The sequence below is a fragment of the Gymnoscopelus braueri genome, assembly GCF_963280865.1.
Source record: "Gymnoscopelus braueri genome assembly, chromosome: 3".
Taxonomy (NCBI): Eukaryota; Metazoa; Chordata; class Actinopteri; order Myctophiformes; family Myctophidae; genus Gymnoscopelus; species Gymnoscopelus braueri.
In genome coordinates this window covers 4702399-4725197 of record NC_137612.1, presented here as the reverse complement: position 1 = coordinate 4725197, position 22799 = coordinate 4702399, and the positions used below count along the sequence as shown (strand labels likewise).

General features: G+C 44.3%; 1 protein-coding gene across 2 annotated transcripts in view; it reads left to right on the top strand.

The window, feature by feature from the left end:
• The window catches only part of plxna1b (plexin A1b), a 257554-nt gene that overhangs the window by 57341 nt on the left and 177414 nt on the right, over window positions 1-22799 (top strand). For both annotated transcript variants that reach the window (XM_080424880.1, XM_080424879.1), the window contains exon 3: window positions 9621-9803. In XM_080424880.1, the coding sequence (XP_080281006.1) occupies window positions 9621-9803 (183 nt within the window). The remainder of the gene's footprint in view (window positions 1-9620; window positions 9804-22799) is intronic.

Genomic DNA, 22799 nt, shown 5'->3' with positions numbered 1-22799 from the left:
TTCAATGCAAAAAAAATACATACTTTTAATTCACAAATTTGACTGGACTAATTGATTTGCTACTTGTATTAGTGTAATATAAAAAACGGATCATACACCAAACTTCAAGTTCTCAGCACATTTATTTTCATGAAGTGCCCATATTTCAGTTATTTGGGCCAAAACAATATTTTCCATCAATGCAGTTGAATTGCCAACATATCATGCATGCAGCATGTTTAGAGCCCTAGTAACTCCCCAGGACCTACAGTAGGTTCTTTGTCATCTGGGGACAGATGCACTGAAAGGAATAATATTGGAACGTAAGGATCTTTGCTGCCAGTGCAATTGTTACATGAAATATTATAGACTTTTAGCATTATCTAGACCCCATATGAGCTCAAATGAATACAAGTTCATTACATTTCAGAGCAATTATATAAAAGACAAAGTTGAATTGACTCCGAGGCCATGTCCTAACCTTATTAAATCCAGTGTTATGAATATTAAATCATGAACATAGCTCAATTGTGTCCTTTAAATATAAGAATAAATGAATGCAGTCCCATTTCAGATGTCTTAATCAAAAGGGATGTGCCGGCAAATACGTTTAAGCAATTAGACCCGGCTGATGAGTAGAGTTAATTGACAGACTAAATGAGTCGAGCCATGAGATGCTGATTGGGCGGGTCATTGTAGATGTTATTGATATCATGGGTCATGGTTTGGGTAATGTTTGATTTGGTCTGGAATTAGAAATGTGTTCACTTTCACACCGAGTAGACTTTAGATTGGAGTCACACGTGTGTGTGTGTGTGTGTATGTGTGTGTGTGTGTGTGTGAGAGAGAGAGCTTTCTCTCTCTCACACACGCACACACCATGCTCAACTGTGTCTCTCATCCAATTGTTAAAATGACAATAGCCTGCCATTGAAGAGACCCCCTGCCATTGCGTGTGTACCTATGGCAACAGAGCAGTAATCTCTTTACCAAGTGAAAGTGATCCTGGATCAATATGGTGGTCGGGGGGGAGGGGTTGGGTGGGCTTCAGGATGGAGGGATGAAGCAGGAAGTTGCCTCACATGGAAAGAAATTCTCTTTCGTTCAGTCTCCATTTGCTTTTTTGTCTTCCTTTTTCACTGTTGTTTGTCCTCACGTCCTTTCTTTGTCTGCCTCTCTCATGCGAGCTATATTTTCTCTGTCGTTCTTCATCTATAATCTATATCGTTCCCTCTGTCGCTCTCATCCATCCGTCTGGCTCACTGACCTTTCAGTGTCCTATGGTGAGGTGTTTAGCTCACAAATCCAGCACACACTAATGATACTAATTGTCAGTGTAATGTATTGAGTGTGTGTGTGTGTGTGTGTGTGTGTGTGTGTGTGTGTGTACGTGTGCGTTTGAGAGACAGAGAGAGAGAGAGAGAGAGAGAGCATCGGCAGTAAGCAGGAAATGCAGAACTGGCTTTATGGTGCATGCCGTTTGTGTGTGTTCTGACATTGGCTTTGCTAGGAACTCACCAGGCGAGCAAGCATAAGCACAAAGATGCTGATTTCCTCCGCTCCTCGTTAACAAATTTAACACTCCACTCACACACGTGAAGATTTGTTTTGCACTCGGGGCAGAAAAACAAAGTTTGTCCGCGCGCATTCTCATTGAAATGCATTGACCAGACGTCCCACTGTAGCCAGGTTTGGCGAGACCAGTCGCGCACAAGCCAATAAATGCGTGTGAATGACGCTTTTTTGCTGGGTTCCCAGTGTAAGGAAACCCACCAAAAAGTGTCGCGCAGAAGTGTTTATTGTGCATTGAGAGGATGAGAATGCGCGCGGTAAAACTATTTTTTTCCCCGGCCAGAGCGGGAAAAGAATGTTCGCGTGCGCGAGTGGAGCGTCCGTGCGCGGCCGCTGAGAACGGTTGCATTCATTAACATGGAGCGAAAGAAAACCTGCGTCTGTGCGCTTATGCTTGCGTGCCTGGTGGGTTCCTGGCTTTACAGTAGTGAAACCTTGCATGGGTGTGTTTGTTTCTCTGTACCTTTTGCACGGTTGCGTCATTGCCTTGCCTTTCTCTCCCAGTCAGTAGAAGCGAGGTGTGAATGTCTGGTGACAGGTAAGAAGTACCAACGTATGTTGAGATGTCACTGCTCGCCTGGAGAGCGCTCAGCACTTACAGTTGTTCTTTGACTGAAGTCCCCACCAGGACTATTTGACTTCCTTGGTTTGACAGGAAATAGCTGATCTACAAGCTCACAACCTGATGTGTTGTGAGCTTGTAGATCTGCTACATTCTGCAAAAATAAGTTCTGGGTCAGGAATTCCTGAGTCATGGATGTTTTTCTGTTTTCCAGAAATAACAACCCGTAAAGTTACATTGAGAATATCAATAATTTACAGATGGTGGTGTATGATTCTGTATTTTGATTTTATTGGCATTTCCCTGTCATTTGGCCTGTTGGCACATAATCAAATGTATGCAGGATAATCATAGTTTGTAAGAAAAAAATGTTTTACAGTTCATGCATTATACTATACTATACTATACTACATACAGTTAGACTATGATGGATTTAGACACTGATATCCTCCCACTTAAAAAATCTAACATATGCCAGCCAGCCAGCCTAATGGGGAGATGGGTTGATATGTACAGTAAATTGATGTCTTTACAGAACTGCTCATTTTTGCTATGATCAATCTTTCCTCCTGTTACTCACTGGCAGCAATTTGGAAAAACCCATTCTCTCACAAAGTGATGACTGTGATGAAAGTGGAACTCATATTGGAGCGATTCATCAATGATTAATTATCTTGACGTTATATTATAGAAGCTATGCTATAACTTATGTCATTATAGTATAACGGGAGTTATATTATAATGACAGAGTTCAAACACAGATCAGACTGATTTGTTCCAAAAAGGATTTGTGCTCAGATCATGCATGTCAACCTCCATATTTGAGACTCATTTCATTCCTATAAGTTGGTTACTATTTCTAGTTATCTTGAAGCAGCCAACCATTCATATACTCTACCATCTCCAAGGAATTAGATCAGTGGTTTTCATATCAAGGACCATTATTTATTCGGCATTTGAGCCACAGACCACCGTTTGATGAGATTTATTTAGCCTCTCAGAACCAAGACTTAGAATATTTTGTTATCGTTGGATACGATTTTGTCCACAATTCCATGCTGTATTGGTGCTGGTACCATAGGAGAGACAACAGGCCAACGTTGATCAAAATAACAATTATATAATTAAGTAATGCAGATGTTGAACAATAATTTAACTCGGATTGTGATGCGATTTCCATTGCATCACTGCTGATGAGCACTGAAGGACTCTTGTCCATGAGATAGTAGGGTTTTGTGTTTTCTAGGGTGTAGTGTGCGTTATGAAAAAGATCGGTGGGTTAAAACACTCAGTTGTCATGAAATGATCAGTTGTATGAAACACTGATGATCACTTGTATGTATTGTATGAAACACTGCTGGAATGTGTCCCACAGTGTGTGTCAACACAATAACACAGAAAACAGGCGACGGGCACAATCAATTGTAGACTTTTGCATCACCATTGCATTGCTCAATAATGTCAGATCAATAGACCGGCATATATCTGAATATCTATTGTGGTGGCTGTCGCGCTGTCGAGCAGAAACCTTTTATCTCCATATTTAAACTTTTTATGTGTTGTCGTAAATTATTGCCTTACTTCGTCAAACTACGGTATCACACAAGAGTAGCGAAAATAGCCGATCTACCAGCTCAAAACGTGGCACGTTCATTGCGACGCGTTTCGTGCTTGTAGATCGGCTAATTCTTTATTTGAATCCTGAAAAGTAACAGTTTAGCCCATTAAGACCTGAGGCTGCGTCTTAAAAAAAAATCGAAATCCTAACAATTTTTCGGAAAAAAATATCAAAAATAATTTTCACGATTTTTCAAAAATAGCAGATCTACAAGCTCGTAGCGCGGCACTCGGTGCCGCGCTACGAGCTTGTATATCTGCTATTTTTGAATAGCCTAAAGAAATCTAAAAGTGACACAGATGCGTTCCAGGTATTAATGGGTTAGGACATAATGACTGCAACGGTATCTTTATTTAGATATGTGCATGGTGGTAGTTTCTGCCAAACCATAGCTGTTGAGAACGTGTGTCTGTCCTACACGTTGAAGGCCTGTCAGCGTCGTGAAGCTTTATGTTGCTTTTAATTTGTTGTGACATGGACGTCAAGCCCTGCAGGTGCCCTTTGTGTGTGTGTGTAGGAGACTCAGTGTGACTCATAGACAGGTTTTCCTTGTTTTTGCTTTGTTGTTCAGAGGCTACGTATTGGACGGTCCTAACGCAGCTCATAGGACAGTGATGTTGACCAACATGGACAACACGCGTCCACATGCACACACGTGACGGCACGCGCACTCTCTGAGGGTTTGTGTTGGAAACCGGCATCTCAATGTATCATATACGTTTTGGAATCTAGGTTGCTACATGAATCAAAACACACACACACACACGCACACGCACACGCACGCACACACACACACACACACACACACACACACACACACACACACACACACACACACACACACACACACACACACACACACACACACACACACACACACACACACACACACACACTCGCACACTCACAGCGGTGTTTTCTCTGTTTATTCTTGAAGAGACTCGGGCGATGTCTCCATAAGCGCCCATGAGGCCCCGCTGAGATTTCTGGGTAATTTATGAGCCGGCATCTCCCATAATCCTTTACTTCACTTCTAGCCCAGGTGCTTGCACATGTGTGCATGCTAGGCCTGACCTCGACTAAGTCGACTAGTCGACTGGTTAGTCGCGGGGGGTCCGAGTCGACTGCGTGTCGACTCGACTCGAAAAGAAAAAGAAAAAATGGCCAAAAATGTTTTAAATTGTTTTTTGGCCAAGTCTACACCTGCAACCACACGTAACTTCCACTTTATTCTTCTTATTCCTCGTCTTTGTATTGGTATTGTTTGTTTTGGAGCGCCTCAGTGCGGCTGCATTCGACTAAACAAATCCTTAGTCGGGGACAGGCCTAGTGCATGCGTACACGTACACGCACACGCGCACACACACACACACACACACACACACACACACACACACACACACACACACACACACACACACACACACACACACACACACACAGGTTAGCAATGCACCTGACTCCGCCAGCACATTCCTGTGTGTGTGTGTGTGTCTCTATTATTTTGATACCAGAGCTCTTCACTGGTTTTCCCTTTCTTTACTAGTCCATTCACATACTCAACTATTGTCTGTCACTGTCTCTCTCTCTCTCTGTGAATAGCAGGGCTGTGCTGAGATGCCAGGCGTTTTGGCTGATATAAGGAATGTGGGACACTGTGTTTATGGGCGCTTTCACTCCAGTGGGCGTGTCTGTGAGTGTGTGCATACATGTATGTGTTTGCCTTCACAGAATTGGGTCATTGTGTGTGTTCACTCACTGCTCATACATTCATGCCCCACGAGTACCCGTAACGCTCTCAAACACATTATTACTATAACGTCACTGTCAGGAAGAAAAGCTTGTATCTCCATATTTCAACTTTTTATGTATTTTCGTCGCGTAATGCCCTACCTTATCGTACAAAGAGTGTCAAGCTAAAGTAGTGAAAATAGCCGATGTACATGATGCCCACAACAATTTCCGTACCATTTCCTGAAAAGCAACAGTTTTGGACATGTGATGCATGTAGAGGCTGAATCCTGGTAAAACAAACCAGATGCATGTGTTTTGGGTACATGTGACAGGTGGTGAAAAGAGAGGGGTCTCTCTCTCTCTCTCTCACTCACTCACTCACTCTCTCTCTCTCTCTCTGGCACACCATATTTTGTCCCTCTCCTTTCATTTTGTATTTTCCCTTATTATTTCACCAGAGCTGTTTTCTGTTGCTTTTAGTGGCACATGCAGTGAAAACATGCAGGCTGTTTATAATAATACGAGCGTCGGGCCATTTCTGCGCACATGAAATGTTTTTGTGGCCACCGTACATGCTCTTCTGACACGTTGGTAGGCCACAATTAATGGCAAATGATGTCATCAACATCATTATTTATGTTCGCACGCATAAGCCTCCGTTGTGTTAATGTTGATTCTCAAAGCCTACATGAATGGAGGTCAGTGTTGACATAACTCCACTTGAGGTCAGTGTAGTGTGTGTGTGTGTGTGTGTGTGTGTGTGTAGTGTGTGCTCACGTATGTTTCCTGACGTACCGTTTAATGAACAGCCATCCACGGAGGGATGATTACTTAACCGCTGGCCCCTCAATGAGCGCACATGTCTGTAATCAGTCAATGTTATTGTGGTCTGGAATGTGTGTATATGCGTGTTCGGCGCCATATGAATGACAATATTTCACTGGTTTTTGCGGTGCGAACTGCCAAAGGCAGCCCCGCCCTGGAGAAACCACCGCTTTGGCCAGAAGCCAGGGACACACACCTCTTCACTTCCTCTACGACGGGAAAGACACTCTTAATATTAGATGCCAGACCATCGTGTGCGCATGTGTTTGCATGTGTGTGCATGTGCGGTTTGGTCTTTGAGAGGATGTCCTCACAATCCTTAACAAAAGCTGGGGAAAATCCTGCATGTTTTTTAGTTTTTTTTTTCCGTTATACAAACATGCGTGTGTGTGTGTGTGTGTGTGGGGGGGGGGGGGCGGGGGGTTAGGTACAGTATGCATGCATGTGCATGGCTCATGCTGTATGTATGGTATCTAGGCCACATGTTTCACTGTGACCTTGGAATATCTGTTGGCAGTTCACACACACACACACACACACACACACACGCACACACGCACACACTCGCACACTCTCTCAGCCCAGCACAACGCTAGCTTACATATTAACCCTGTCTAAACCGGAGTCATGATATGATCTCAGCAATGTTCCTACAGCTCACTGCAGATTTAGAATCGTCAACACGCTTAACTTTCATGTACTCTTTCTTCTTAAAGGAAAACTCTGTCCATTTTCAAACTAAATCCCATCTTCTGATGTGAGGAGATGAATAATACAATTTGTCAATAAATATACCCTATGTCTTCTGTGTATTTCCCTGCGAAATGTTGGTGCGATGATGTCAACCTTTTAAGCATGCACAGAGAGAGAGAGATAGAGGGAGAGAGCTGCCAAACTCAGTTGAAAGTTGTTAACACAAGCAAATTTGCTGCCGGGCTTGGAAATCGAACCCGAGACACGCTGTCAGGCATCAAAACGTATGTGGTACACGCCTTAACAACTTGGCTATCGGTGCCCCTGGCAAGAGTTTAAATGAGTATACATATGAACTCAGTAGGTGTCAAAAGCTCTAGTCTCCGGTCTTAACCCCTTCTAAAACCCTTTCCAGACTAACCTTTAACTCTGACATGTAGGAATAGTATTCGTATGATTAATTTGTACTCGTACGATGTGTCACGTGCTGAAAATGGCAGATCCACAAGCTCACAGAACTTGTTCGACAGCAATAATGGAAGAAAAACAAATAGTTAAGACAAAAGATAATAATCTAATTATCGATTAGATTAAGAAACCAGCATGCGTCTGGAAAAGGACCAGACCAGAAATTAAAATGTTTTCAAACCCAAGAGAAATGTTTTTTCCCTTTCAGACCTGTGGGAATATCTTCACCTGCCAAAGCCTGATATAGGTTACCTTGTGTTTTAGACCGTTTGGGCCCTCAGGGCTCCTGGAGTCTCCATACTGTATTTCAGACATTCAGACAGTGTGTCCATACAAGATGGATTAACCCTTAAAACTCCACCCCCTTATTCCCTGTTGTCATGGGACCGCTCTCTTTCTGTGTGTGTGTGTGTCCGTGTGCGCGTGTGCACGTGTGACCGACTAATCCAGATTGATGGATTTGGTGGGTTTTTTTCTTCTCATGACAGCATGGTCAGCATGAAGAAGATGGGGAATACAACATACACAGAAACACAGATGTGCACACACACACACACACACACACACACACACACACACACACACACACACACACACACCCACACACACACACACACACACAAATGCATTCAGGTTGACATTCTTAAATTGTGTGCGTGTTTGTTTGTGTGTGTGTGCGTGCGTGTGTGTCACCTTTGTTCCGAGGAGAGAAATTGCCCCCTAGCCATTAGTGCTTACAAAAGAAAGTTGTTTCAGGTAATGGCTGTGTGTGTTCTTGTGACACACACACACCCACACACTGAAAGGAGTCTGAAAAAGGTTCCAGTAAAGTGTCTTTCTCTTTTTCAGTCTCTTTTTTTCTTGTGGTGACAATCGTTCGGCCATGGGGGAGAGAGAGAGAGAGCGAGAGAGAGAGAGAGAGAGAGAGAGAGAGATCTTTTGTTTAACTCCAATTGATAGCCCTCTCCTCTCCTCTCCTCTCCATTGTGCATTACAGACCCTTTAGACGGCTCTAAAATCACACTGAGCCACAGCCATAGAGGTGTGTGTGTTTGGGGGGGCGGTTTATTGACGTTTTCCCAGATACTGTAGCCTGTGAAAGGGGGATGGAGGGAGAGAGCGAAAGGAAGAGGGAGAGATAGAGAAAGTAGGAGAAAAAAAGATAGAATAAAGGGATATTGACATGTGCCGCGCTGCAAGCAATTTAGGCAGATGGGGGGGAGAGGGAGAGAGAGAGAGGGAGGGAGAGATGGAGAGAACGAGTGAGAGGAAGAGAGAGTTATCTGTTCTCCTGTGTGGATCAATCAGATGATGTAGTGATAAGACTGTGGATTACACTGCCATTTACACACTCCGCATGTACACACACACCCGTTCGCCCCAGTTAACACACTCTGTCACCCGTTCAATCCCACTCTACCAGTTAGGCAACAACTGTTGTCTCCCCACGATACAGTATATACATGAACTCTACATCCATCTGTCTTTCGCATGCGCGCGCACACACGCACACACGCACACACCCACCACGCGCACGCGTGTATGCACAAACACAACACACACAACAAGATATGATGTTTCGAAGATCTAGACTCCTATCCACTTCCTTGTTAACTTAAAACTTAAAAATTCTGTATCTCGGCTCCTGAGTACTTTTTGTTTTTCAATTAAAAATCTCTGGCAGCCAACAGCTAAAAATCTGAAATAACTCTGGCAGCTGGTGAGTTAATACCTTCAGACCCTGAGTGTGCTGTGTTGAGTTAAATATACTCATGGAAAGTCAAATTAATTGTACAACTCGTCACAGAAACGTGAGAAAACATTGAGTAACTTAGTATTTAAAAATTATCAAACGATACATTTCAATATTTCCCTATTTTATCACACAAACGGCACATAAAAGAGTCTTCTCTTCTCCCCTCCTCTCCCCTCCCCTCCTCTCCTGCAGGAAGAATGTTATAACTAAAAAGGGCTTGTTTCACAATATGTCTTTGTAATCTTTCCATTTTACTTACATATTGACCTGAAGCCATTAAATCATGTAAGCCAGGGCCCAAAAAACACCCCCAGGCCTGGTTTGAAATGAAATCCGAGCTGTCCTTTGAGATTTTCTCTCGCTCTTCTAACTCCTATATCTGTTTCCCCCTCATATCTGTTTTCCCCTCACAGCCCCTCCAGATAGATGATAACTTCTGTGGCCAGGACTTCAACCAGCCCCTTGGTGGTACCAGCACCATCGAAGGCATCCCTCTCTTCATTGACAAGGACGATGGCATGACATCTGTGGCTGCTTATGACTACCGTGGCAACACCGTGGCCTTCACCGGCACACGGAACGGCAAGATGAAGAAGGTAAGGACAGACACACTGCATTCTGTACTCATGTGACTTTCTGTTTTGTTTTCTGGATCTGTGTGGTTTTTTGTTAGTTTCTTTGGCTCGTGTTGTGTGGAATTAATAGAGCGTGTGTATGTGTGTGCACGTGCGTGAGCGTGCACACACAGGCACTCCAGCATAATGTTATGAGTTTATACAAGACAAGCATTTGTTTTGCCACTTGGGATTTTTATGGACGTCTGTCAATTATGACTTATTTAGTGACATATTTTCTATCTTTTATTCTCATCTCATGGATTTGTAGCTGGTGGTAGTTATCAGGGCTATTGTGTGTTTGTATAGTGTGTCTGTGGGGGGGGCTTTGTGAATGTAGGTTAACCCATTGATACCTGGAACGCATCTGTGTCACTTTAGATGTCTTTGGCTATTCAAAAATAGCAGATATACAAGCTCATATCGCGGCACCGAGTGCCGCGATATGAGCTTGTAGATCTGCTATTTTTGAAAAATCGTGGAAAAAATATTTTGAGGATTTTTTTCAAAAATCTGTTTGGATTTAGAAAACATTTTTAAGAATGGCCTCAGGTCTTAAAGGGTTAAGTCACCAAGAGAGCTGCACTTTTACAGTCTAATCTTTATGCATTTACACCGAGCTCTCAGTGTGACGACGGCGCTTTTGTCGTAAGATTAAACACCGCCGACGCCCTTTTCTGCAGAGTATCCCATTACCAAACAGATAACACCAGTGCCTTTTTTTTAAAGCCCCCCGTTCCCTTAACAAGCAGTTTAAAGCAACGCTCCTACCAGTCCGTCATCGATTGTCATGTTCGTCATGTGTTGGGAGCATAAAACGTTACAGCTAAGCACCACTTACAGCCGCACGCACGTTTCACGATCAATTCAAACGTCTACGAAATTCACTCACTGCTGCTGGGAGGCGGGCGTGGGGGGGAGGGGGGTGGGGGCTCAGTTTTATGGCATCGTCTAATGTGAATGGATGTGTGGAGAGCAGGGACAGAGGGATAGATAGAAAGTGGTCTGGCATAGGTTCTGGTTCTGGTTCTGGCCTCTGCTGTACTCGCGGTCTTTGCTCTGTCTATAGCAGCAGGTGATGATGGGTGAGGTGAGGAGCACGTCTGGCCATTTTGGTTTTGTCCATGGGTGTTCTGCTGGATCCATCCGGCGGTTGCTATGACATGAGGCAGAGTGCAATGGCTGACACGGAATGCTAGACCGTTTTAATTATATGTTTCTATAATAATTGGCTGCATCTCTAATGTGGGGAGAGAGAGAGAGAGAGAGTGTATGCTTTCTTACTTGTAAATGTCTTGCGAGAGTCTGTGCTCATGTGATATAATTATAATTCCCCTGTATTCTCTTGTCTAATTCTCTTGGTTGAAATTGTGTATCATATAGAACATGGTCATGTTAATGACAGTGTGTTAGCTTGCGCTTGTGTGTTCCCGTGGTTTGTGCGTGTAAGAGCACATTCATGTGATATGTTATAATTGTAATTCTCTTGGATTAATAAGCTTTCTCTGTACATAACTGATGTGTTTTTGACCCTGTATAATTTATGCGTGTGTGTGCGTGAGGGCAGAGATCTCAGGGTAGATGGTAGCTCATTGGAATTCAGCCCCCTTCCCTGCACTGTTCACGACTTGACATCCATTCAACATTATGAATGTATAATCTGTGTGTGTGTGTGTGTGTGTGTGTGTGTGTGTGTGTGTGTGTGTGTGTGTGTGTGTGTGTGTGTGTGTGTGTGTGTGTGTGTGTGTGTGTGTGTGTGTGTGTGTGTGTGTGTGACTCACAGTTTGCATAATAATGTGAAGTCTTCTGGTTGCATGCATTTGCTGTGTGTTTGTGCAGATACAAATGTGTGTTTGTGAAACAGACGGGCACCTATTGCACACCTTTCCCCTCTTTGGTGGTGAGCCTTTTGAAGGTTTCTTCCTCTTTTTCCCCGTCAAGGGTTTTTATTTCCCTGGGAGGTTTTCCTTGCCTGACTGGGGGTCTATGGACATGGGTGTCATTTGGTTTGCGTTTGTTAATTTTCTGTTATTGCTTGCTTTTCAAAGGGCCTTTCCATATTTTCGATTATTTTATTGTTGATTCTCTTCATGGTTTTATTTCACACGTTTTGTTCTCCTCTTTGATTAGATTTTCCCATGTAAAGCACTTTGTAACTTTGTTTTGGTAAGTCATCTATAGATTAAAGGTAGGGTAAGTGATTTGCTTTGGTTAAAATAAGTGTTAAATAGCTCTATATTCTGATAGTACTCATTGCTATAGAGTGTTTGTTCAGTATTAAGAGTCTCCTTGTCTCTCCAGCTCTTTATTAAACAGAAAATGCATTTTCGTTTCAGTTTCAGTTTAATTTCCAATTTTATCCAACCAGGACAGAGAACTCAATCGGGATACAGATTAAACAAGTGAAATTGGAAGTGATGACACTAAGAAATGAGCAGACAAAATTGGAATTGGAACACTATACAAATTAAGCTTAAAAATGGGTACTTTCTCCTGATTGGCTGAGATTTTGACACCTACCGAAAAATGTATTTTCTGTTTATTAAAGAGCTGGAGACTCAGGGAGACATCTGTTACTGAACAAACACTCTATAGCAATGATTACTATCAGAATATAGTGCTTTAACCTTTTAACAAAATACTTTTTGTTTTAACCAAAAAATATCACTTACCCTACCTTTAAGTTTATTAATAATTTTAATACGATGTAATGTTGGCATTCAGCACATTGTCAAAGTGACACTCGTTCAGTTAGCTTTGCAACAGCTACTTTATATAGCTATAGACTTGTATGCCTTTTCTTCGCTGACATAATGCAAGAGTCAAGGTGAGTTTATGTGTGCACACGTGTGTGTGTGTGTGTGTGCGCATGTGTGCACACAATAAACATGAATGTACCCCTTGAATAATTAACTGTGTGAGCATACGTCAGTGCATTAATATCTTGTTATTGGATCATACGTAAAGTGCTTCTCTCTCTCCAGGCTGTGTGTGCTAGTGTTTGTTTGTTTGCGAGTGTGCAAAAGGCAGAGCACTTTCCAGCTCCCAGTTGAATGAATGGAGGAATGAAGTTGAGTTCAGAGTTGAACGGGGGGGGAAATTGTGTTCAATGTGTGTTTATGTAGCCATGCCTGAGTGGTGAGTATGAGCGAGAGAGAGGGAGAGAGATGTATAGATGGTGTTGTATAGTGTGTGGTCTTCAGGGACCTATTTCCCTAGTGTTGCACAAGCACAATTACACAGAAAGAATGAGAGTGAAGATAACAGAAATGGAATGAGATGGTTGGGTAGATATTCATTTACCATCTTCGCTGCCAGTGCATCAGTCCCTTAGCAAGAGAAAACCATAGTCATTGTCCACACAGAGTTATATTGGTGCTTGGTTTTTACATTTAGTGAAAGACGTTGATGATGGACAAAATTTACTCTACAGGGACCATCTCTATCGTCACACGTACAAAGTGTTCTTTGACATTGTTGTGAGCGTTTGTTTGTTGCCCTTCATGGCTCCAGACACAGGCTGCACGGTAAGGCCATTGTGTCATTGATTCATTAATGAATTTTAGGCCAAACCACATGGTTTCTGGCTCACCCTGTCGAGGTCATCATGCACAAAAAATAAATAACGTGCTTAAAAATGTCCCTAATGAATTCCCTGTGCTCTCAATGAGACACGCGCGAGCATGCAGATATGCACACAGGAAGCTTTTACAAACAAGTCTCGATCTGATAGGGCACAGAGAGGCGAGATAGAGTGAGAGGAAGTGAAGGAGATGGAGAGGAGAGAGGGGGGGTGATATAGAGAGAAGGAGGCATGTTGGCCAGGCTAGGGGTAATGAAGATGATGGTATCCACTAGTGTAATTGGCTAATTCCAGCGGTCAAGGACACCGGGGTGGATTGGCCATCAACTCCATGGTCTATTTAAGCCACTCTGTTTGTCGATGTCCATTCATCTCTCTTCTGACTCTCTCGCTCCCCTGTTCGTCAGCGTCTGTTCATCTCTCTGCTGTCTCCCGCTCTGACTCTCTCTCTCTCTCTCTCTCTCTCTCTCTCTCTGTCACTCTGTCACTCTGTCACTCTGTCACTCTGTCACTCTGTCTCTCTGACTCTCGCTCTGTCTCTGACTCTCTCTGTTTGTCAAGATCCGTTCATCTCTGTCTTTCCCTGCCTCTCTGACTCTTGTCAATGTCTGTTCATCTGTGCTGATTCTCTCCATTTATCTCGGCTTGTGTCCCTTTTACGCCGCTCTCTCTCCCTTCTAGTGCGTGCATGCGTGCTCGCGCATCTGTGCGGCAGTGGCCTTGGCCTCAGCTGTGAGGGTTTCAGTGACTATGCAATGTAGTCAGCAGATGGAGATTCCCTCTTTGTGTTTTCATTCAGCTACTCTGGGCCACTTCTGCATGTTAAGGGACTGTTGAGCACACACAATGCACGCCATGCTCCAACACACACACACACACACACACACACACACACACACACACACACACACACACACACACACACACACACACACACACACACACACACACACACACACACACACACACACACACACACACACACACACACACACAATAGAAGGTCTGAGGAGAACGAACATGAGAGAGGATCCCAGTGGATAATTCTACGCACACACACACACACACACACGCACACGCACACGCACACGCACACAAACATACACACACACACACACACACGGACGGATGGACGCTTTAGCATTCTTCAGCTGGCTATCCACTGGGGGTCGATGTGTGCCATCTGTTGTGTGTGTGTGTGTGTGTGTGTGTGTGTGTGTGTGCCAGGTGGTAGGTGCCCCTTATGCCAGCACTGTGTCCATTATGGCCATGCCAGGCTCAGGTGGGCAGAGGGAGCGCTGCTCCAGGCCAGGGCCTCTTCCTCTGAAGAATATGAATAGAACTCCAAGCCTGAAGAGAGGGAGAGAGAGGACACGTGATTACAACGCTAGGAGGGTATTCCAGTAGACTGCTTGAGTCAACCCATGGAATTGTCACAGGTTAATCGATAGGCTTATAATCATAATCGTTAGTTCATAACAGCCAATGCCAAAGATAGAATTTTACTTGTCATGGGTGTTTTATATGTAAAAACCAACAGCAAAAACACTTGGCAGTGTGCCTGGACTAAATCATTTGTGTCTTATGATAAATCTGTCTCTGTACCAAACTATTTTTTCTCTCCTTAACTGTTTTAGAGGCATAATTACCATAGATGAATTTAGATTTTATAAAGTGATAGTATAATGGAAATTATGCAAGGTCAAAGTCAAATTACACTTATATAAATGCACTTTTACATAAATGCTTTTTTGTGTGTGCATATTCCTCCACCTTCAGCTACGTGGTTTTTGGTGCTAATGTGACTGGTCACAGAGTGTCATTGGTGGAGACATAGGGTTGTGTTCATTGGTCACAGAGTGTCATTGGTGGAGACATAGGGTTGTGTTCATTGATGTGTTCCTTCAGGACACTGTGTCACGGCTTAATTGACTGACCATTGTTATTCTTGTGGCACATAATGCTTGCCTTGTCAAGCTGTGTGTGTGTGTGTGTGTGTGTGTGTGTGTGTGTGTGTGTGTGTGTGTGTGTGCGTGTGCGTGTGTGTGTGTGTACAGATTGACAGATTGCGCCTCCATTATGATAGGTACGTACACACATACTTGCAAACATACCGTATGTACGTACAAACCCTATCCATCCAGCTATCTCACTTTCTCCCTAGAACCTCCCTGTGGTTAGTTCACTCCGACCAGTACAGGGACATCATTAGCCCAAGTCCCTGGGATTTGTGAAATGGCACGCACGCACGCACGCACGCACGCACGCACGCACGCACGCACGCACGCACGCACGCACGCACGCACGCACGCACGCACGCACGCACGCACGCACGCACGCACGCACACAAGGAAGAAGAGGTACAAGGAAGCATGCAAGTGCTACACCTCAATGGACCCTCTAGCGATGGGACTCTATCAGTCTGTCTGTCTGTCTCTCAGAGTTAAACACTCAGGATTTGACAGGTCCTTGGGGACAAAGGGAGATGGAAAGGAGCAAGAACAGAAGAAATAAATAAATAAATAAATGGTTGGAAGGATAGAGAGAGAAGTTGATATGTGTTCCCTGTCTGTCTGGGCTCATTCCTGGACATGATGGGTTCGGTGCCATGTTGATGTACAGCCTCCCTGCCTCTACTCTTATTTCCTCACCTACATGACTATAGAGATACTGTGTACCGATTTGTGTGATGTATGGATAAAATCTGTAGGAGTAATATACATTTTATTTTGTGCAAATAATGGCCTCTTGGTGGCGCTATAACAGGCCGATGTGAAACATTTGGGGGCAGAGGTTCTGCTCTGGCACCCAGGGAGTGTGCGTGCACAGTTTCGCTGCCATCGGGCCAGCGGTGCCGGAGATATAGTTACATTTAAGAGTAGAAAGGCTCCCCAAGCGTTGCAAATATTCGTAGATGTTTATGAATCCCAGACATGTCCGTTGTTGCACACACAGTGTCACTGTTGCAGACGTAGGGTTGGGTGACACTCTGAGACCATGAGATTTCTAAATAACTGAATGTCATTTGGTTATTTAGATCTGTTATTTGACAACAACCGTCTGCTGTTCAGAAATAACAGACCACAGAATATGTTGATTGACCAATCAGAATCGGGTATTCAAATACCCATGTAATAAAGGCCAGAATTGTACCAAGTAGGCTACAGGATGTACAGCTAGCAACTTCCGCCACGAAACGTCTTGTTCAATCATTTTCTTTTACACATCCACCAGCCTTTTCCGAGGCTTTTAAGTCATTTCCATATAATGATATAAAATGTTATGGACTAAAATGTTAAGGTTCTAAAGCTGTCCATTATCTGTTGCTCTCTCTTTAAATCATCATAGTACTGTAGTGTGTGTGTGTGTGTGTTTGTTTGACTCAGCCGGCTGAGCCACGGGTTACTTGGCCCTGGCAGCAGCACAGTGGCTGGCTTTGTGTGGAAGCTGGCTAGCCTTCGGTCATTAGTTCACACGCACACACACACACACACACACGTACACACACACACACACACTCTCTCTCTCTCTCTCTCTATCACATGCGCGTATAAACACAAACACAGGGTGGAAGGGCACTGATGTCACAGGAAAATTTCACACAGTTAATTCGTCTTCTCAGAATTCCTCAACGAATCTCAGAATTCCTAAATGAACAGCATAGTGTATCATTTGCAGCGTAGCCCACTTCTTATAGCACAGCAATTTGGTATCATAGACTTCCCATTAAACCCAGCCTAGTTGAACCTTAATGTGAGCATGACAGTTCCATTACGCATGCTGATCTTTCTACAGCACCTACTATCCTAGCATGAAGCCCATAGCAGTGTAATTGAAGGCAATATAGACCAAAGCTAGCTATCGTGCCTCCCGTGGATATTGACTGGTCAACCATGGAGGTTCTCATATGCTACTCACTGCGTTAGCTTAGCTAGTGCTCAAGGCTATCACAGCTGCACTCCAGGGAGTGAGAGTGAGGCTGAGTGTGAGAATGAATACGCGTTTGTATTTTTTGCTGTCTTTTTTTTTTTTTTTTTTTGACTGGATGTTTGTGCGTGTGTGTTGCTAAAGCATGTGGCTTTTCATTATCTCCAGTCAATGCAAGCCCAAGTCTTTCTCCCATATGGTGCCATTCGTGTCCCCTCATGTGTCTACACTCAACCTAACAAAGCATACATTTCTATCTGCTTACTGCCCCCCCCTCTTATCTTCCTCTCCTATCTCTCAAGCCTCGGAGGGTTGCGTGGCATAATTTGACACGGAGGGGAAAAAAACGGGACGCATGTGACTTTAGTGACTTCAGGCCTTGGGCGTCTCCGGTTCCTTGCGTGTGCACGACATGTGTCGTGGCTCAAGGCTGATTTATACTTAGTTGCGCGTCGGCGCCATGCACCGAAAACACCCGATCTAAGCTCAGAACGCAAACGCATTCTGAGCTTGTAGATTGGCTATCTACAAGCTATTGGCTATGTGAGACTGACACTTAACTAAGTATAACTGAGGCTTAAAAGGTGCTCAAACTGTCTGAATCTGAAGGGCATCCGTGATGCGGGCATTGTAGGGGTTCCAACTGAACCGGCTACTGTGAGCTGCTATAATGACTGTAGAAATACGTTTCCTACACTTGCCCATCGAAAGGGGAGAGAAATAATTGTTCAGGGAGAGAGATGGGAACGGAGTAGAGCTTCGATGCTTCACTGCTCTCGCTCATTAACTCTCCTCGTCTCCATCCCTCTCTCTCTTCCTCTCTCTCTCCGCCTCTCTCATCTGCTGCTTACTTATTCTCTTTCCTCTCTCCATCATTTTGACACTTTTTTTGATCAAAGACTCCGTGTTCTGATAATAACCGTGCGTTTGTCGAAAGTGAAGCGCTCGCTGTTTTCCTGGAACCACTGTACTCGTCAAGGAGCACGATGCTACATATGTTGTAGAGATGCATAGAAAAACATGCATGCTATATGTTTGTCTGGGTTTGCAAGTCTGCGCACATACACACACACCCCCACCCGCACGCACGCACGCACGCACGCACGCACGCACGCACGCACGCACGCACGCACGCACGCACGCACGCACGCACGCACGCACGCACGCACGCACGCACGCACGCACGCACGCACGCACGCACGCACGCACGCACGCACGCACGCACGCACGCACGCACGCACGCACGCACGCACGCACGCACGCACGCACGCACGCACGCACGCACGCACGCACGCACGCACGCACGCACGCACGCACGCACGCACGCACGCACGCACGCACGCACGCACGCACGCACGCACGCACGCACGCACGCACGCACGCACGCACGCACGCACACACACACACACACACACACACACACACACACACACACACACACACACACACACACACACACACACACACACACACACACACACACACACACACACACACACACAGAAAGGGGCGTAGCACTTGGGGCGTAAGGTTAGACAGTAATGAGGGGTCTTAAAAGATTTAACACCAAGGCCAAACATGCACAGTGCACACACACACACACTTACAACCGTGCACGCACACACACACACACACACACGCACACACGCACACATGCACACACGCACGCACACACACACACACACACACACACACACACACACACACACACACACACACACATCCACCAATGCAGTCTCACTAAGCCAGTCTGTAACCCCAGATCCCTGTCTTATAATACCCCATCTGTCATAATGACTCCTATCCACCATGGAAATGATACTTTTATGAACTGTCTATTCTATTGTCCCCATATCAAAATGGGACTGGGTCTTAAAGCTTAATGCTGACAATTGTAATATTTTATGCTCAAAGCTAGCTTCTTTCTCTTTTTTTTTATCACAAAGGATCATGTTATCTACAGCACTGGTTCTCTAACGTTTTCATGTCAAGGACCCCCAAATTGATATGTACTTGGCCATGGACACACACCCCCCCCCCCCCCCCGGAACCCCACTTTGAGAACCAACAATCTACAGGCTTATATACTGTGTGGTGTTGTGTAACGTTTGCGACAGCGCTCCTTGACATTTGCCACCTCGCTGTTCTCAACTTAATTTTCTACAACTACTAGGGGATAATGAAGCAAAACACTGTATAGTGAGAGAAGGAAAGAGAGGAGTGAAATTGAACAGGAGCAAAGAGAGAGAGAGAGAGAGAGAGAGAGGAAGAGAGAGATGAATAATGAATAGGCTGTGTGGAAATACATTTTTTAACCCATTGAGACCTGAAGCCGATTCTACATGTCTCCTAAATCCCAACAGTTTTCTGAAAAAACGTATGTTTCTGTATCAGTGGTGCTCAATCTTTTTCATGTCAAGGACCCCCAAAATTATATGTATTTGGCCGCAGACCCCAGTCAAAATATTTTGTTCCAGGGACCCCCAGAAGCAAAGATTTGAGTTAAAAATGTTCGCTTGAAAAATATATATATTCAAAGATTTGCACACATTTTCACGATTTTTCAAAAATAGCAGATCTACAAGCTCGTAGCGCGGCACTCGGTGCCGCGCTATGAGCTTGTAGATCTGCTATTTTTGAATAGCCCAAAGTGTAAAATAATGCTTTTTAGCTCAAATCTAAAAATGACACAGTTCCAGGTCTTAAAGGGTTAAGAGAAGATTATAAGAGTGTAGATCACATGATCCAACAAAGACTAGGCCAGCCTTTTTTTCTAGGTCATCATCACCATTAGCCGACATTGGATAGATCACAACATCAAAGACCTTGTGCTTTTCAGAACATGTGTTCAAAGTTAGGCCTGTTTTCATATTCCTTTTGCTTTTCTTTTAAAAACTTATATTTTTTCCTCCTCCAAACTGATTGAATTGTAGATAAGTAGGTTTTGTGTGTGTTATTTTTCATACAGTTGCTGCATTGCTGTAGTGGAACAACTGGCAGACGCAACGCTTTTAATTGTTCGTCATTGGTTTGGCAATGCCACGGCATTATTTTGGACCCAGAATTCAACATTGGCACAATTTGGCAGCGTGTGGCCATTGGTCTCAGAATTGGCATTGGGACACTGTTTGTGTGCCTGTAGAGAGTGAAGTTGTGGGTAGAGTGGGGTGGAATTTAGTGGCCTGGCATTGCTCTGCCCATGCCAACTGGCTCAGGCAAGGGCACACCTGGTGACTGGCACATTGCCAGGGCGTGGGCTCACGCACTTTTGGCAAGGTACCGACTAGCATGGAGACAAGAATGGAACTAGCATCAACAAGACTAAGGGGCCGTCCACACCAAGAATAATAACTGTCTACTGTCTATGAATATATATAACTATAATTACAATAATGATGTGAGCATCCACACTGATGAACAATAATGTTCTGCAAACATGTTGAAAGTGAGTGATGTGACTTGACAGCCAGTAAATTTAGATGGATTTTGATTGTCAGCGTTTCTATAATCGTTCTTAAAATCACTCTGAAAGTCAACCCAATGATAGCGTTCACCACTGTCACTGTCATTGTAGTTGTGGTGAGGACTCCGCCATCCACTTTAGTTAGAATCATTTTAAAAACTATATATTTATAGTTATCATTTGGTGCGGACTTAATAAAATGGCTGTGAGCCATTTTATCTTGGACTACCAACCAATTGACCAGAGTTTTAGACTTGAGTGACACAACAGAATGCCACATGAAGGAGTCAGGAGTATGCACATGTGTACACCATTGCACATGCACACCATTCCTGCTTACGCATGCCATCGTAGTTAAGGCCAGTCAGAGCACATGCCTTGGCTAACACTGAACTGTCTTTTGAGAAAAATCTCTTCTTTCTACTGTGTATACACACACGCACAATGCAACGCTACCTAAATCTCTGTAAAAACAGGGTGTGAAGTGCTCCTTCATCTCCATTACATCAAATGACGAGTGTAAATTAGTGTAAACACGTGAGCATCCTATTAGCTAATCTACTGTGAAGAATAAGGAAAACCATCAGACATGAACACTGCAGCCTCCACAGAGGCATCTGTAGCGTTTCTATTTTTTTATCAGATTACCCATTTCCAAGCTAATAGATTCCTAATAGATTGCTTTTGATTAGTTCCTCCTGTTTAGTGACATTAAGATGATTAATGTGTGTATAGATGCTAATCCGCATTTGTGCACACAGCACCACTGTACTGCTGATCCAGGTTTTTGTTGCGCGCGTGCATGTGTGTGCATGTGTCTAGGAGCATCACATGGTGGTCATATGTTTCGAGAGCATTTCAGGGCCACAATGTTCACACGGGCCCCGTGCTCTCTCCTGTCGCTCGCACACTCATGCACACAAAATACCCTTGAGCCGCAGACTCACAAAAACAACCCCCAAAACAACCTCTCCCCCCTCCCCATCCTCCTCCCTAGCACAGCATGGTACAATCACATGCTGTCTAACTAATTATCCTTCACCCCCTTAGAGGGACAGCTTTAGCCTTGAGGCTGCCCACAACACTAGCTAGCTATCTTGACTCTCTAACTGCCCGCTAGCTTGCCTGGTTCAGCCCCACTATACTAGCATACAGCCCATTGCTGACCCTGCGGCTAATCCTGTTAGTAGCTAAGAGATAGCGATAGCTGCGTCGGAAAGCCATGCTGGTCCGGTGCCCCTTGGCTAATCTCTCTACCATAACAGTGAGCCAAAGTTAACTCTTGTGAGTTTTTGGCTCACGTTTAGAGTTGCATTGAGGGAGGAAAGGAAGGTGTGTCTAGTGCAGTATTTTATGTTGTGTTGTCGTGACAGGAAGAACTACATTACCATACTATGTGTTGGAGCTGCCAAAGCCTAATTATTTAATAAGCTGACCGCTTGGCTTTGCCATTACTATCCGCCTTAACCCCTTAAATGATGAAGAATTTGGCATTTAAGAGAGCTATTCTCTTTTCTGACTGGCTGCATGTCTCTCTCCTCTCCCAGTTATGCCTTTTAAGTGAAACCGTGTGCGTGTGAGAGAGAGAGAGAGAGATAGAGAGAGGGGGGAGAGGGAGAGAGAGAGCCTCTCATCTTCACTGTAAAATATTTATCCATCCTTCTTTTGGTTCAGAAGCAGCATTTAATTAGTCATATGTGCGCATGCCTCACTATTTCTCTTTCTCCCCCCCTCGTATCTCCCAGTTTTCTCTCTCTCTTCCTTCTCCCCCTCTTCTCTTTTCTCCATGGGAGTAATCATTAGTTGACTGGCTGATTGCATCTATTCCCTAGGCTAGCATTTGTTTGTCGTGAATCTCCCTCTTTCGTTTCTTCCCTCGTTCCTTCCTTCCCTCCCTCCCTCCCTCCCTCCCTGTGTTTCACTCACTCTCCCACCCTTCATTTTTTTCTCATCCACCCCCCCTCTCTCAGTCTCTTGCTGCTATGCTCCCCTCTGTTATTACCAC